The 18,457-nt window shown below is 46.9% G+C and overlaps 1 protein-coding gene across 2 annotated transcripts in view; it reads right to left on the bottom strand.

Moving 5' to 3' along the window:
* NSG2 (neuronal vesicle trafficking associated 2) overlaps positions 1-18,457 on the bottom strand; it is a 59,000-nt gene that overhangs the window by 12,736 nt on the left and 27,807 nt on the right. For both annotated transcript variants that reach the window (XM_080997299.1, XM_080997300.1), the window contains exon 3: positions 11,629-11,748. In XM_080997299.1, the coding sequence (XP_080853425.1) occupies positions 11,629-11,748 (120 nt within the window). The remainder of the gene's footprint in view (positions 1-11,628; positions 11,749-18,457) is intronic.

Here is an 18,457-nt window from a genome sequence, read left to right as displayed (position 1 = left end):
TGGCTCAATTAGACTGGCCAATCTCCATCACATAATATGATTTCTAGAGGCTGTTTCAGTCCTAATGGATTTGATGTCTTAAAATGTTTGCAATGCCAAGCTGCAGCCATGTGATGTACGGCACTGCCAAGTCCTAGGCACAAACAAAAACTACCATTTCACTGTGCAAGCACCAAAGAAGTCCTAAAATGTGATTTCTAGGTAGATGCTTTAAAGTCCTTAATGTTAACAGCTTGATTTCCCCCCCTCCTTTGACACTGAACAGCCTGGAATATTGCTCCCCATCATTCAAGCAGGGAAGTAGCCTAAAATATTTTGAGTTTCAGCACATTAAAAAAAATGGAATGGGATTTGCTTTCCTGCAATCTGTTCTCGTATTGTGGGCTTGAAGGAGAAGGTTGACAGTGTCAGAATGGCTGCAAATATTCTTTGCTGAGCACATTATTTTCTTAAGCGAGCTACTGGTTTCTCCCTGCCCCCAATTCCATGCTTTGATGATGGTCATGGTCCATACTTTACAGGAAAAAAATACAGGAGATAAATCATACACATCTAGCCAGCCAAGTTACATCACAAAAATATTCTGTGCAGGTACAGTTTCACATTTTAAACTTACTTAGCAAATTTGATTTCTTAGTGTAGAAATGGGTTTGATTTTCCTATTCCTGAGCTATTCCTATTCCACCCCTAGTGTGGGTGGAGAGTGGAGAGAGAGAAGTCAACATTTATTTTGGGTGGTGGTGAATTCGGAGCCCTGTTCAGATCTAAGAGCTCATTTACTCCAATAATACTCCCATCTGCTATGGATGTTTCAGCTGAGATTCCTGCATTGCAGGGGGCTGGACTAGATAACCCTTGGGGTCCCTTCCAACTCTACGATTCTATAAGACTGCAGTCCTATGCCTCCTGAGCAGGCAACAGGTAGATAATTAGGCCTGGTGCAGTGGCTATGCTTTTATCATCATAGCACTGCAGACTAAGAAGAGACAAGGAGCATATCTACAAAGCAGCAGCATCTCATAGTTGTTTCCTGCAGGGTCTCATCTCCTACTCCCACAATGCAGCTGGACACACGGATACTGCAGTGAAAAGCAGAGAGTGGCTTGCAGGCTGGATGAGGCACCATTGCTGGCAAAGTCAAAAAGGCAGCTATAAGAACATACAAACAAAAGAAGAGCCTGCTGGATCAGGCCAATGGCCCATCTAGTCCAGCATCCTGTTCTCACAGTGGCTGAACAGAAACCAGCAAGCAGAATTGAGCACAAGAGTCATGGCAGCCTGATGAGGATAGGACCGGCCCTGTCATTAGGCAGAGTGAGGCAAATGGCCAAAGAGTAACTATTTGATCAGAGAGGGTGGGTTCTGTTTCACCACCTGAGGCAAAACTGGAAGGTGTCACCTTCCCACAGCACCCTACCATCACCGCTCCCCCGAAGCCTCCCTTACCCAGATCACGTGCTGGTTCCCACAAAGTAGCAGCAGCAACAATAGGTTCCGGCAAGATCCCACATGATCTTGTGGAGCTCTTGCGAGCGCTCAGTGCGATTTCACTGGAAATGGCCCCTACTACTGGTGCTGCTTCTCTGCTGGTGACAGAGGTGGGCAGGGCCTCTATGGGGGCACCCCCTCTTGGGTTTCTGTGCCTGAGGCAGCTGCCTTGGCCCACCTCTTGGATGAGCCGGCCCTGCATTACCTGTCTTTTGAGTGGAAGCTTAAGGATTTCAGCATGCCCATCTATTTGGTTGGTGTGACGGATACCAGAGCTAGACACTGTCCTCCTGACATGTGACTTTTGCTGTGAAATATGCAAATATGCCAGATCTCTGTGAAGCTGACTTGTCATGCATCAAAGGGTTATTTCTGCTACTCACAGTCATGTCTGTGGCAGTGTTAGTAACAATTAACAGGAGAAACATTAATAACTGTTAGTAGGAGATAATATCAGAGAGTCTTTTGTTGTCATTATTACAGTTGCTTTCCTCCAAGACCACTATTGTGGCTCTGGAAAGTGTCTACAATGCATGTAGCTGACAAGAATATTACATATCCTTTAGATTTAATACAAGCGGATGAGTAGTTTGAACTCAATATGTGAACAATGCAGTTTGCTCCCTAAATTCAGAGTTTCTGGTCTTTGGGATCTGCAAATGCATCTGTTGTTTTTCCTGCTAAGAATTTCCTGCCAGTGTTCCCAATTAATGCCCAGGTGCAGAAAAGCTTTATCTTTTTTTTTTTTTTAGTGGATCATTAGGAAAGGAGGGGGAGCGTGTTGAGAAAAATTGGAGCTGACTTGCCTTTCAAATCACTAATTTGAGCAGGTGATTCAATTAATGGGATTACTGCATAGGGGCATATCATCCTGCTGCTGACCTTTCATTAGTGACATCTCATAACTTCCCATCAGCTTGTGCAATGTGGCACTTTGCCACCCTGGCTACATCTGGGATTTTGCATTAACAGAAGCCTCAGAGCTGCAAGGAGCCTTTTTAGATGCAACAGTGACTACAGCTCAACAAAGATACGTCTAGGGAAGTTGGAATCCTCTGTGGCCACGAGGGAAGCTCATGAGTTGCAACATCTGGCTGCTGGTGCGTTACTGTTCAATCTCCCAGAATCTCAGATTTAATTACTGAAAGGAGTCCATTTTAAGCTTCTGCTGCTGCAAAATAATAGTAATAAAATGAAAGGGAAATAATCAGCAGTCAACACAATCCAGTCAGCAAGGGTGACCTATAGCAAAGTGTCTGGTGGCACCTTCTAAAGACCAACACATTAATCATGGCGTAAACTTTCAAAGACCAGTGCCTCCTTCCTCACATAAATGAAATACAATTTAAGTATGTTATGCAAAAATCAAAGAGAGGAGCTCTCAAACATACTGTTTGCAACTCTCACAAGTAGGAGGCCTGAGCAGAGCATGCTCAACTTGAAGACTGAACTTTTGCCTCGGCACAGATCAGCTGCACAGATGTGGGGGGGGGTCCACAAATGTAGTAGCAAGTATGCGCCCTTCAGTGGCATCTTGAGAATAGGGGCATTGCCCATGAATGCCTCAGAAACCTTACAGCAGGGGTAGGGAACCTGTGGCCCTCTAGGAGTTGCTAGACTGCAACTTCCATCAACTCTGACCATTGGCCATGAAAGGGGTTCATATTTGCAACAAGGGTGAATCTGCAGATTGTGTGTGTGTATGTGCAATTGATAACACAAGTTCATTGTGTGCACTACAAGACAAATCAGCCGAGGTAGGGTGAGAATAAATATGACACCAATAAAACAATAAAGTGCAGCTATGAAATCAAAAGATCCATTTAGAACACAGTTGGGAGTGCGACTTCACAGCACTGAATCAGCTAAAACAGGTTACACAAAAATGAATGACTGCTAATTTACAAATGTTTGACTTGACTCTTCCATTATTCTATACCCGCCCTTCATTATATATGTTATACACATTGCACAGATTATAAAATTACCCAAACATGGATTGCTTCTTCCTGCCACGTCACTATTTGGAGCAACGAAGCAACCATATGAATCCAAGATGAATTTTCCGAGGTTGAGGGGTTTTTGTCCTCAGATCACATTTTAACATTTCAGTTGTTCATGTGCCTCTGACATTTAGTACGACATCCCTCAGAAGTGGGGCCTCGATATCAAGAGCCCTGGAAAAGCCTGAAACTTGTACACAGATCAAAAATGCAGAAGAATCATTCCTCCATCCCAAAGCCAGTGATCTTTTCACTTGAAATGAAATCAAAGGCAGTACTCTGAAGTACGTTTTAGATTTGTTTGTTTGTTTTGAAAAAGCTGATGCAATCAAATGCACTTTGCTCTGTGTATATCATCCTAGGTCATGAAGCAGAACTTTTTAAAAAGCTGAATTCACAGACGGTACACCGATTTCCCTTCTACTGAACACATTATTATAGGCGCATGGAGGGCACCTGAAGGCCATCCAATCCAAGCCATGAAACTGTGGCAACAGCCTCCGCTTTATGGATGGGGCAGAAATTCGATTCACCTCACTTTTAAAGGTGAATCTACCTAATTTGTACTTTCTAAAGCAATACACAAACCAACATGCAGCCGTCCTGCAAAATTTGCACTTCTCCAAATATTGTTGTGCAGTTCGCCAGCCAAGCAATGCGTACAAAAACATATTTACTAGTGAAAATAACATACAATAACGCATTCTATTAGGAGCATTGCTTTGCAAAAAAATATGTGCACGGAATGTGACCCATCAAAGCCAGTATTCCATTTCCCACAATGGCTACCCAGATGCTCCTGGGAACTCCATAGGTAGGGCATGAAGGTCATAGCCCCCAGCAATGGGTATTCAGTGGATTGTTGCCTCTAAACATGGATAATTTCTATTTAGTTATCGTGACTGGTAGCCATTGGCTGATCTATCCATGATATCTATTCCCCTTTTAAAGCCAGTTTCTCACACCTTGTGGCAACAAATGTCACCCACAAATGTGTTGGATGAGGAAGTAAAAAGAAAATGAAAAGTATTACTGGATCAGGGTTTTTTGTTTTTTTTTACTGTTCAGTAGCCTCACCACCCTTCCCTTTGCCCCTAACTTTCCTAGAATAATAATTTTTGAAAAACTGAACACATTACACAACCCCTGTGCTTAAGTGACCCAACTGTGCTTGACAATTCACCTAAGTGAGAGGGGAGTCTATGCTCATTTGATTATGCCCTCTTCCGGAAACAACAGGATTTTTCAGCAGTATCTCTATGCCTCAAATACATTGGGCACGAGGCCTGATAGTTGTCATGGCGTCAACTTATTTTCCTACCATGAACCGGTTGTTGCCTGAGCCTGTAACTATTTGTTTAAATGAGTTGCACTGAATAGACAGATTGAAAACACACAAGCCTGCACTTCAGGGGTATTTTCCTTATATAATTGACTCATCCATTTTGTTGAAGGATGCCTGAATGGAGTACCGGCATTGTTCAACATCCTAACAAATGAGGTGGGAGGGCAGAAACATACACCAGAATGAAAGTGAGAGATGCCTGCTTATTATCATGCTGCTCAGGACACCCCTTGAAACCTGGTTTGAAGCAAAAGACTCTAGAAAATTCACTCATACCAGGCTATTTCCGTTTCTGTTTCTCTCCAGTCAGAACAGCAAACACTAAAGAGGGAAGGGCTTTTTAACCCTTCAGTGATGGAGCACCTGCTCTGCATGCAATTTCAGTCTCTGGCATCTCCAGCTAGAGCTGGGAGAGAATCCTGCTTGCTAGTCAGTGTGGACAAATCTGAGCTATATGCACCAGTGGCCTGATTCAAAGCAAGGGAGTTTTCTGTGTCCCCAAATTCTGTCTCAGTCCATTGCTGCCATCTGTCCCAAGACTGTGGCTTTCATTTACATCTAGTTCAGAGAACTGACTGACTATTTGCCTTCTATGAAAGAAAGATCCAGAAGAGGAAAAGGCCAGAATAGGTACTGTGAAGGCTGGAATCTGCAGGTTGTCACCTCAAATGATTCAAGAAACCATGGAGCTGGGCAGACCAAGGCTGACAGAACAGCTCTGACAGGATTCAGTGATTAGTAACAGTGATGCTTAACAGCACAGCTAAATTGCCAATGTGTTTGGCTCATAGAATCATAGAGCTGGAAGACCCTGAGGGTCTTCTTGTCCAACCCCCTGCAATGCAAAGGGTCAAGGGAATCAAAGGTTTCTGGTGGTGTTATGTACTGAAGTTCTCACCCTGGGCCAGCAGGGGGATACTGTAGATAGTTATGCAAATGAAGGATCGAAAGTGACGTTCAGTGATTGGATAGTTTTAGAAAGTTGTTACAGTAACAAGGTACTGGAGCTCTATATAAGCAGGCTGACTGAGCCCTTCAGTTCAGTTCTGTTCTGGCCTCTGAATAAAGAAGAGCTGTTTGAAGAATTGCTGTGTTGTCTGATATGTTTACCCACAACTTAACAGGTAGCTTCTGTGTATACCCTGGAGTGTTGGTCAGGAAACCATAGGAAACTGCTTTCAGAAGACTCAAAACACCTTCAAGCACCCCTAACCAAACCAAGTAACTCCAAAGTGATTCAAGTAAGATGAACAACTGTAGAGTATCCAATGTATGTTCACTGTATGTTCAGCTTGGCTTGTTCAATGGGTTCCTTGTAAAGTAGAACATTTTTGAAGAACAAAAACCTTGTTCAGCAGGGATGGGGAAGCTATGGCCTTCTAGATGGCACTGGGCTACAATTCTGAGCACCCTGACCATTGACCATGTGGCTAAGGCTGATGGGATTTGCAGACCAACATACTAAGAACCCTGAAAAGCTCATTCATCCAGCATCACAGTAATCAACCAGATGTCTATGGGAAACATACAAGCAAACTCTGAACACAGCAGCACTCTCCCTACTCGTGATTCCCATCAACTGGAATTCAGAAGCATCATCTCTCTGACAGTGCAGGTAGAACATAGCCATCATAGGTATGTTCTTTGTCTTCCATGAATTTTCTAACCCTCTTTTAAAGCCACCCAAGTTGACAACCATCTCTACATCTTACCGGAGTGAATTTGTTTAATGATGTTTTGCTTGAAGAAGGGAGATTCAGGACAGACAAAATGATACTTGTCCAACATTCAGATTCATCGGATGGCCCTGGGTTTTAGTATTATGAGAGAGGGAGAAAAACTTCTCTTTATTCACTTCCCCATCTCTGTTCTAGACGGCCTTTTCAAGCGCATTCTTGCAGCGCAGGAGTAAAGAGTTCTAAATTAAGAACATTTTGACATGCCTTTCTGCAGGGCAAACTCGGCAATGAAAGAAATTACTTTGGGGCATTGGTGGCTGGGCCTTAATGTCATTTTAACATCATTTTCTTGTACTCCACCTACGCAGAGTAGCAATGATGTTTGTCATAATGTATGTACAAGATGAGTCATGCAGTTGCAGAGTAATTGGTCAAAGTTCCGGGATGCTCTGTAATTGAGCTGAGCTACAAGAAAAATATAGTATCATATTTCAAAAGTGACAAGCAGCAGAAATTACACAAGATTTCAGCAAGAGGAAGAGTGAGCGAACAGCAGTTGCCTAGGGACAAGAGCTCCTGTCAGATGCTACCACAATTAAAGAGATCATATCAGTGCTATCCTAGATGGATGACAGATGCAGTTGCGTAAGTTTCCCTTCTATGGAAAACTCCAGCCTCTTCGTGATAGAAGGCTGTCTAATCGTTCATTAGCTGGTTCAATAAATGATCACCACTGGGCACAGAATAGAGGTCATCTTCAGAGCTACCTACCAAGCACATACAGTTCTGAAATTTCCTGCAAGGGTGAAGCAACCCTTCCAGGAAAAGCAAAACTTCCTTCTTGCCATTTTGTATTTCTAATCCTGGAACAGGAGTCAGGGGTGGGAGAGGGAGAGGGATACTACTGAAACAGCCCTTTGCTAGTCTCTCTCCTCTCCCTCTTTGTAATTTCTACTGCAATTTAGCCCATGTCCTTGTGTGATGACGCTGCTTATTTCCTTGCCCCCAGTAGGGGCAGCCAATGACGTGGAGACGAGAAAGCACATGGCGTAAGGGCATCAAGGCAAGTTGCACTAGGTGCTGTGGAGCAGGGAGGAAAGAATTTGACACAGAGCTGCCAGTTTCAGCAGTGGTCTCATGCTTCTTGTAATGTTTTGTTCTGCCCATGTACATCCAGACTGGACCACTGTAGGGCTGCCTTTAAGGACAGTGGTATAAAAGGGGGCCTCCAGAACGCTGGTGGGGAAAAGGCAGTTGAAGCACATGACATCAATCTTGCACTAATTACATTGGTTATCAGTTTGTTTCCAGGGTCAATGTGAATGTTGGTCTTAAGTTTTAACAATTAGAGGCCTGAATAGCCTGGGGTCAGGTTAGCTTAAGGACCAGCTTTGTCCTTGTGAACCAGCCAATCTTAAGATTAGGGTCACAGGCCCTTTTTTCTGGCCCATCTTTAGCAGAAATTCAAGGAGGGGAGAGACCAGTGGCAGGGCCTTCTTAGTGGTAGCACCACAGCTATGGAATTCTCTCTTTCTGGACAACCAGTTTATGTTGGTTTTAAAATATGCTATGCTCTTAATACAAATAATTGTGTTTTTATTGTTGGTGTTCTTTTTATCTAAACCATATAAACTTATTTTAAACCAATTTTAAAAGCTGGACACAAAACATTTGGAAGAAAACAAAATGGAAAGCAAACACCCTCTCGCTTTGTCTCCCTAGCTTCCGCAAGCTCTTCTTCCAGCAGAGCCAACAGACTGAGATATAATGAAGGTGCTAATTTGCATCCTGGGAAGGCATGAAACCTACTTCCGCTTCTACAACTGCCATTCTTAGCCATGAAAGGCTCTCAGAGACTTTTGGTTCTCACGTTATTGCTTTGGGAGCTTTACTTGGGGTTCCTGTCTTCACTTTTGCGAAGGTTAGAGTTTTCTAAATAAAAGATATAGCCATTCTTGTATGTCAGGCTGTTTGAAGGCAATGGTTAAGGGAGTGTCTACGCCATGAAATGTGCACATGAAGCACACCCTGTAATAGTGAGTGCAAAACCTCAGGTTTGGGTTTTTTTAAAAACGGCATGCTTCTGAAAGCAGAGGTATGCTTGACAATACATACATACCATCAGCTGAAATTTCTGAAGGCCCAGAGGCACAGGGAGCTTGAAAAGGAACTCCAGGAGTCAGGGGAGCATGAATACCCTCCAGAGTTCCTGCCCTTCCGCCCTGATAACAACACCGCAGCACATTATGCAAAATAAGCAAATTTGAACATTTGTCTTGATTTGCATATTTCAGACAGGCTTGAATGCAGCTTTTCTTGGTGCAGAATATTTTGCAGAGTGCAGAGAACCCTGGCAACCATTTTCTCAAGAGAGGGAGGGGGAAAGGGCTTCAACAGCTCATCAGAAAGAGGTGAAGCAATGTCAGCTGCTCCTTTCCCTTCACGGTAACGGAGAAGAGGCAGACTTTGCAGTATTCCTACATCACTGATCCCCTGAAGTGGTATTGCTCACTTGGCAATGGCATGGCCGGAAAAGCCAGAAGCAAGTCCCTTCCTTTTTTATCTTCTACTGACACAGTCTTTCAGGATTCTCTTACAAGAGCCGGAAATGATTTAGAGCTGCACGTAAGCATAACTAAGGATGCCATTCCATACACTCCTACTTGTAAGTTCCATTAAGCATGGGGTGGGGGGAGGTGTTTCTCAGTAAAATATGTCTGGAATTGCACCCCTAATCAAATTCAAAATCACATCATTGTGAACTTTAAGAGAAAAATCTCTTCCCTCCCCCCCGTTCACTCAGGGATCTCTCTAGACAGCTTGGATTATTGTCACTCCTATTCCAGTCAATGGGATGATGGCTCATTTGGCCTAGAAAATATCTATAGAGCCAAATCATACTCCAATTTAGAGAAGATGGAGGCATGGCCTCTGTGTATGTATAAGCATTTCATATTTTACTGTAATATTACAGGAAGGTGGAAATGAAATTTCTAGTACATTGCTCACTGGAGGGCCATTGAGAGAGCATCCACCCAGCAACAGAAAATATGATGATCACATTTGTAATGTCTCTACGACTATATCTATCTACCCATCGCCAAAAGCTGAGTTAATAAAACTTAAGCATTTTACTCTTTTCCTTCCCGCTACAAAAACACAAATGCAAGATGATTTCATCAGCTCTAGATAATAGATATGCACATAACCAGAGGGAGGTATATTTAATAACTTGCCTAAAATATGCACTGGATTCAGTACAGGAGACGTACAGAAGGCAATAAAATATAATCTATTATCTCAGCTCATTTTGGTCAGGAAATAATACCGCAAAGTTAATATGGTGCATGTGAGCCTTATGAAAAACAGGCAGGAGAAGCTTACAACCTTATCTGCTGGCAGTTGCCATGATGGGCGATTAATAAGTGACACTGAGAGGCATGGAATAGAAATCATATGGACTATGGAGAAAGGAAAGGGCTTGGAAATGAAACTGTCAGGTTGAGGAGCGGAAAGAGTTGATTCTACCACTGCACTCATAAAAAAGCAAAGGGAGAACTCCTTTCTGTAGTCAATCTGATGCTTCATTGATCTCAGCAGCAGTGCAAGGGAGGTGGAATGCAGGGAAGTGCAATTCCAGGGTGGTTTTTTTCCAGAGCAGGAATTATGACATCATCTGCAGCAGCACCAGGATAATTGGGGAACCTTCTTTGCTCTGGCACAGCTTTACAGTTTTAGTATTGATTATGGCATAGCATAGAGCAGTGATGGCCAAACCTGGCCCTCCAGCTGTTGGGGGACTACAACTCCCATCATCCCTAGCTAACAGGACCAGTGGTCAGGGATGATGGGAATTGTATTACCAAAACAGCTGGAGGGCCGAGTTTGGCCATCACTGGCATAGAGGAAGTGAGAGAAGTCTGCTTACCTCTTTAAAGCTACAAACAGCATTGCAGGCTGGCCACTGGCCACCCCGAACACTGGCCCAGCAGAGGAGGGTTGTGCAGAGGCTTCTCTTGGTTGGCAGGGGTTAAAAATGGGCTTCTTTGCCAGCCAGGAGAATTGATGCCACATGCCAGATTGGCCAATGGCAGGCAGCTTCTGTGGCAGGCACTCCTCAGGGGGCAGGACCAACTGAGCCTGCAGGCTTCAATTGGTTTTGCTCCCTAGCTATTTAAAAAGACCCACCCCGACCTTCACACAGAGTTTCCTCACTGGATCACTCACCCACCTGCTCGGAAAAGCATCTGTAAGATCGACATTAGAGCTAATGTCTGCCTCTTTCACGAAATAATTTAATTCTGGAAGTGCGTTGTGGAAGTACTTTTCACTTTCCATGTTTGGGAAGGGCTGCAGAATTAAACACCTTGGACCAGCACTGAGGGCCACACATCATGTTACGTTTGAGTTCTGGGACTGGATCTTGCAATGTATCTGTTAATGCGAGTTGTGGTCCACAAAGGCTTATGTCATCACAAATGTGCTCGTCTTTAATGTGCCACAAGATCCTTGCTTGCTTCCAATGTCAGTTTGGTCTTCAAAAAGCAGCCAAAGGCAAAGGTAATCTGAATCAGGGTTGCAGTACAGGGGGAGAAGGGTCAATTCTCCTCTCCCTTGCCACACACAATACATTTTTGTGCTCATATTCTCCCCTTTCTGTGACTAGCAGCAGCTGGAGGGAGCTAGCAGCTGGGACCACAGTATGGGGGGGGGGCTGAACCCCTTTCACCCATGTCATGACTGATCCAATCTCCTCCCCACCCCACAGCTGCTTTTGTGCAGCTTTAGTCCCTGCCTAGGTCTTGGAGTAGGGGCTGATGGCTGATAACTTGAAGCTGAAGCTAAGGATGAGCAGGTCTGGCCACCTGAGAACCGTCCTTGTACACTACCTTGGGTTCCACAATGGAAGTAAAGTGGGATATAAATGTAAGAAAATAAAAATAAATCCAAAGAACAAAATCACGTTGATAATTCTAACCCCATGACCCCAGCATAACGCACTATGGGACCAAGTTGTGCTATTTTAAAACCAGAATCAAGGCAGTTGTCGTCTATTAATTATTCCATGGTAATTAGCACTGAATATAGCCAGTTAGCAATTAGCATTTCTTACCTTTAATCTTTCTGTTACACCATCAGTGAAACTGACTGTGAATTCAGCAATTTTGGGCACTCTGAGTTTTCCTTTGTTCTTCTGGTCTGGTTGATATTCTGTTCTCGTTTTCACAATCACCTAGGAGCAAATGTTGACATCTTAAGCTTTCAGAACAAAGCAAGCACGGTTTTGTTGGCAGAAATGTTACTTTCCCACAAACCCTCTCCTCAGATAACCTCATGTATACTGCAATCAACATAATTTTTATTTCTAAATGCAAGGAGGAGGAGGTCAACTAAGTGCATCATTAAAACCTCACAACTCTGAAAGATGGAATGTTTGTTTTAAGTGCATGTGCATCTTACATGTGGTAGGATCTGCTTAGGGCTCAGCAGAAGCCTGCTTCTTCTCTCCCCCAGATAGCTATGCAGAAACAGCATGCCAGGACAATTTGGGGCATGGAAGATCTGGGTGCTCCACACTCTTGATGCTGTTCAAGTTACTTGTGACCCAGATTGTGGCGCTAGCCTTGCAACCACTTGGCAATGCTAATAAGCATCATTCCAACTGACTCTTTCCATCTACCTGCTCTCAAAAACCTATCTCCCTGAAGCTCACTGGGTGACCATGGAACAATTACTGTATCTCAGTGCGTCCAACCTCACAAGGTTGTTATGAAGACAAAGTGAAGAGGGGAGAATCATCTATGTCACCTTCTGCTCTTCTGAAGAAAGGTGGGGTGCAAATGTAGTAATAATCTGTCATCTCCAGCTTTGTCTTCCTAATAAACTGCATCCTATTGTATATTTTTCATTTACTGCTCTGCCCTCTGTGGATATTTCAGCAATCTGAATCCAGAACAGTGCTGATAATTTCCAGTCTAATTAAGGTTGGAACCAAACATTACAAGGAGCTACTGATGGAGATGGCAGCCTCTTTGCTGAGTCCCCTTCTTCCCCTCCATAACATGTAGTGCGACTAAACTATATCCTGGCCTCTTTGCACTGTGTCTTTCCTGCCTCCATAGAGACCAGAGGTGAAGAAATTCATAGGTGAAAGATGTCAGAGAACAGAGATCTTCCATTTTAATCCTTAAGGCTCCATATAGACCAGAGGTGGGAAACCGCAGGCTTGGGGAGCAGGTGCAGCCCTCCATAACTTTCTGTCCAGCCCTCAGAATTCTTCTGAAGCTGCACCTCCTCTCCACAGGCAATAGCCTTCCCTGCTTCATACCTATGTATTTTGACCTGGTTGGAGAATGTCACTGAACTTACTTCTCTAGATGAAAGATAGAGATGGGTATATGAGAGTGTGGCGAAACTAGCTTAATGTTCAAAGGCAAATTTGCATGTTTTGCTCATCTCGCTTTTGCCTCTAGCCCTGCCTATCACTGGCATGTGACTTTTGAAAGGTTGTCCAGAAGGCAATGTGGTCCTTAGGTTCAAAAAGCTTCCCCATCCCTGATATAGATCCTTCTTCCTCCGCTCTTCTTTAAAACTAATTTGGGTCCTGTCTGCCATATTCCTTGACTCCCCACCCCGAAGAGCAGCCAGCCTTAATGCTGGTCATTTTGGTTCACTTATACAATACACACATGCTTCCCAGGTATTCACTGTGTTTTGTATTGCATTTTAATTTCAGTGGGTCACCTTGGGAGCCCATTTTTAGCTGAAAGGGAAAATAAAATAAAATGTATTTGAGAGGATAAAGTCTCTCCACGCGACGGTCACCTCCAGACTGGATTATTGTAACTCGCTCTACGTGGGGCTGCCCTTGAGACTGACCCAGAAACTCCAGCGGGTGCAGAATGCCGCGGCAAGACTCCTTATGGGGTCTTCGCTGCGAGATCACATTCATCCGGTACTATACCAGCTGCACTGGCTCCCGGTGGAGTACAGGATCAGGTTTAAGGTGCTGGTTTTAACCTTTAAAGCCCTATACGGCCTAGGACCCTCGTACCTACGGGACCGCCTCTCCTGGTATGCCCCACAGAGGAACCTACGGTCTGCAAATAAAAACATCCTGAAGGTCCCAGGCCTCAGAGAGGTTAGGCTGGCCTCAACTAGAGCCAGGGCTTTCTCAGCTGCGGCTCCAATCTGGTGGAACGCTCTGTCACAAGAGACTAGGGCCCTGCGGGACCTGACATCTTTCCGCAGGGCCTGCAAGACAGAGTTGTTCCGCCAGGCCTTTGGTCAGGGCCCAGCCTGACTCCCACCTCCGGCAACCTGCACAGAACTTTGCTTAACGGTTGCCATTAATTTGATTTTAATTAATTTTTATAAAGCGTGTTCTCCATAAAAGAGAGCACGTGTTGCGGTTGGGGGAACATGCCACCCTGCAGTGACTGTGCAGATTTGGTGAGGAACCCAAGCATTTAAATGGTTAACTTGGGTTACTGGGGAGTTTTGAATGTTGCCAATTTGGAGGTGGGGTCAGAGGCCTTAAATACAGGGCGTCCAACGCTGGGCGTCCTCTTGGCCTTTTGCACTGATTCAGGAGCAGTCTGCGTCTGGAGACGGTTGTATTTAGGCCTTGCTAATTCGAATCCGCTTTCTGATCCCTTAGCCCCCTTCTGCTTGTCCATCCTCACTCCTCCTGTTCTCTCTTCCTACCTCCCTATACCTTCCTGTGCTTTGAATACCCTACTTAATTTTACTTTTCTGTTTGTTTGCTTGGGGGGCGACAGGAGATCGGCTGTGGGTGGGGACCCCCCCCCCAGCCCCGGGAGGCTTTGCCTCGCCGCCCCTCAGGCCCCGGCGGTGGCCTGCGGCGGGGGGAGGTTCGCGGCGCCTCCCGCCTGCGCCGCGCGAGCGCCCTTATTTAATTCTTCGACGCTCCGCGGCCGCGGAGCGTCGCCGGGCCTGCTCGTTCGCACCCCCTCCCCCCCCTCTATTAGGAGACTCCCCGCTCGGGGAGCCGGGGCGACTCCGCTCCGGCGCGCCCGCCTGCCCGCGGAGTCCCGGCCGGGGGGCCGGCCCTGGGACGCGGCGCGGCGACGCCGGTCGCCGAGGCCCGTCGTCCGCGCGGGCGGGGACCCGCGGGGCCGCGAGGCCGCTTACCTGGGCCTCCCGGGGGCGGCGGGCTCGGCCGTTGGACCCCGGCGCTGCGGGCGGCCGTTGCCGCGGTTCCTGGGGCGCGCCGGGCGCCTTCTCCGGCTAGGCTCTAGGGAGTCTTTTTTCCGGTCGGGGGCCTGGTCGCCGCGCGCCTTTCGCTCTGCGCGCGGGGCCTGCGCGGCCCTCCCTGGGTCCTTGGGCGCGGCCTGTGCCTGTCCCATCGGGGTGGCTGGCTGCGCAGTTGTGAGGCCTTAATTTTTTCTTATTTTTCCTATTTTTTCTAATTTTTCTAATTTTCCTGGCACGCAGGGGGCTGGGAGAGTGCCTGCCTGCGTTGCGTGCTGATTGTTGGCCCTCTTGTGGCCGTTGGCTGCACTGCTCCTGATTCATCTTAGCTCCCCCAGTGGCAAGGCGCGGTATTGCGCCTCCTCCCCCCCCCCCCTGCTTAGCTGACTCAGCCACTGAGCCTCTGGTAATTGAGAGGCCCTCTGCTGGCTGGCTAGGGGAAGTGCAGGCTCACTTCCCTTTGGCTCATTTCGTAAAATAAGCTGACATTTAGTCAGTATATATAGACAATTAGATAGATAGATTGATAGATAGATAGATAGATAGATAGACAGATAAGTGGACGCGTGGCTCCATATTCCAACGTTGGTTTGAATTCAGGGCGTCACTTTGTTTCTTAATTATCCCGACACAGACAAGTTGGTTGATTTATTAATTTATTTTAATTGAGTTAATTTTGCTTTAATTCTTATAATTCTGATTTATTTTACTTCTAATGTTTTGATTTAAAAGGCTGACAGGTAGCAGTGGTGCTTCGGCGTTGTTGGTGTATGGGCCAGCAGTGGTTCACTCATTTGAAGCTTGTTAGATTTATTGGTCGTGTTGCTTGTCGAGTTTATTGATAATAATATTATTTCCGCCTAGCAGGTATGGCGCCAAAGAAGGCTGCTGCTCGTTCGGGTCCGGCCACCGTTTCAAAACGGCCTATTAAGGGTCCATCCCAGGCGTTCCGCTCACCCCCGGTGGGTCAACCTGCAGGGCGGGTGCAATCCTTGGTAGCAAGTATGGCCGGTGACCCAGCAGCCTTATCTCGTTTTGCGGCCGAAATGGACGGCTTCCTTCAACATTGCTCCACCCAGTCGTCGGTATCTGGGAGGCCGACTCCCTCAGCAACGGCGTCGTCTCCGGTTTCGCCGTCATCTAGTGAAGATGGGAGAGAAGGGTCATCGTCAGGCGGTTTGATTGTGGGCCCCCAGTTAGCCCAATCCCCTGTCTTACCTGCTGTCCGGGGCCGGTCACGCGGGTCTGGCGGTCCCGCCAGAAGGGCCTCAAGAAAAAAGGGCCCCTCCGTAGCTCCTGCCCGTCGGCGTACGTCTGCTCAGCCGCCCGCCGAGGTGGCATCTGGTTCTGGCCTCTCACTTGTTGTCTCTCCGCAGTCAGTGTCAGCTCCATCCCTGCTGAATCCTGATTCCGAGTCGTCCATCGAGGACAGTCTTCCTGTCCCGGCCAGGAAGTCCTCAGGAGGGAAGCGTCGCCACAGGAGAGCGTCTCGGAAGCGTGCCAAACGGAGGAAGGACGACACTTCTTCCTCTTATTCAGGTACATCATCTTCTAGTTCCGATGATGAGGGTAACTCCATGGAACTTTATTGGGGTTTCGGCGAGTCGGTTTCGGGACTTCCACGGTGGGCGTGGGAACGAAGGGCCAACACACATCGGGCAAAATACGGGGCTACCCTGGAGTATAGGGATGGTGTGTTGGTTCCCGACATAAAAGTCTCAACCAATTCTGCCAGGGACATCATACCAGGCTCACATTTGTCGGCAAAGTTGCGGTCCAGGATTTTGAATGGCCGCTACATAGACATGTTCAAATTGCTCCCACCTTCGGAGGAACAGGAGAAGGGGAGTTCTTCTGCTAAGAAACGCTCTGGGGCCTCTGCCGCGGACCGGACATTCGAACATTGGCTCGATTGTTTCCAGGTCTTCGCTGGCGTGGTGACGGCAGCTTACCCTCGGAGATCTCTTCATTTGATAGTTTATCTATCTATTGTTCGCTCTGCATTCACCAAAGCTGGTGAAAAAGCTGCGATCAAATATGATGAGAATTTCAGGCGCCGCGCTGCCAGGATCCCTTCGGCCCGCTGGGATCGCATGGATCTCGATGTGTGGACCACCTATGTAGCCCCACTCATTGATAAAAAGGCGCCGGAGCAGCAGAAGCCGAGGATTTCTCCTTTTAGGCCGGGCCGGCGTCTGTTATGCTGGGATTTCAATAAGGGCTCCTGCCAGCGTCCAGCGTGCAGATTCGCTCACTCGTGTGAGAAATGCAATGGATCGCATCCTGCCTCCTCTTGTTTTGGCGGTAGGCGGCCCTTTCGGGGGGGAAGGGGGGGTTCTCAGCAACCCCCCAAGTCAGCCCCCCTTCCTTCCACCTCAGGAACAGGAAAATAGTGTATTGTCTTCCTTGGCTCATACCCCTGTTCGTTTGTCGACCCTTCGAGTTTGGTTGCAGTCTTACCCCAATAGGGTTGCTGCACGTTATCTGGTTGATGGTTTTTCCGCTGGTTTTCGGATTCCGGTAGCCATGCCTCCCGTGGCACGGAATCCTTCTAATCAAAAATCAGTTTGCGAGCTGCCTGAAATCGCTCGGAAGAAGATTGCAAAGGAGGTGGCTATGCATCGTATGGCTGGTCCTTTCAGTGCTCCCCCATTTCGTAAGTTGCACGTATCCCCATTGGGCATCGTGCCAAAGAAAGCCCCAGGCGAGTTTCGCTTAATTCACAATTTATCACACCCTAGGGGCACCTCAGTCAATGACGTTATTCCTCAGGAGCTTTGCTCTGTGAAGTACGCTTCTCTTGATCATGCGATCAAGATGATTCGGAAGTTCGGCCCTGCCGCCTTATTGGCAAAATGCGATATTGAATCGGCATTCCGTTTATTGCCTATTCATCCTGAGGATTTTTGGTTACTAGGTTTCCAGTTTGAGGGCAAGTATTACTTTGACAAAGCTATGCCTATGGGCTGTTCAATAGCGTGTGCCGCTTTTGAATCTTTTAGCACATTTTTGGAGTGGGCCCTCAAACAAAAAACTGGATTGGGCGGAGTCACTCATTATTTGGATGATTTTTTATTGGCCTCGGCGCATGATACCGGCAACTGCGCGGTGCTGCTGCATGCCTTCGCTGACCTTACGCAAGAATTGGGCGTTCCGCTTGCTGCGGAAAAGACGGAGGGTCCTTCGACCCAGCTGACTTATTTGGGTATCCTCTTAGATACGGTTTCTCAAACTTCCAGCTTGCCAAAGGATAAGCTGGTTGCTTTGAAGAAAGTCATAGAGGAATTGCTCCCTTTGAAGAAGGTGTCCCTGAGGCAACTCCAGTCGCTATTAGGGCACCTGAATTTTGCCTGCAGGGTAGTGGCGCCTGGGCGCCCCTTTTGTTCACGCCTTGCTCGACTTACGGCGGGGTTGAGGGCCCCGCATCATCGGGTCCGCCTCTCTAGTGAGGTGAAGGCGGATCTCTGCATTTGGCTTGAATTCTTGGAGGAATTCAACGGGGTATCCCTGTGGCAAGGCACGTTGAACTTGCATAATGATTTTCAAGTGCAATCAGATGCTGCAGGTTCCTTGGGCTTTGGTCTGTATTGGAAAGGCAGATGGTGCGCCATGCCTTGGCCACCCGCCTGGCAGGGGGAAGCCATAACGCGGGACCTAACTTTTCTTGAGTTTTTTCCCATTGCAGTGGCAGTGCACTTGTGGCTCGATGAGTTCAGGGACCGCCGTGT

The sequence above is a fragment of the Podarcis pityusensis genome (assembly GCF_964106645.2).
Source record: "Podarcis pityusensis genome assembly, chromosome: 2".
Taxonomy (NCBI): domain Eukaryota; kingdom Metazoa; phylum Chordata; class Lepidosauria; order Squamata; family Lacertidae; genus Podarcis; species Podarcis pityusensis.
This window is presented reverse-complemented; position numbering and strand designations above follow the sequence as displayed.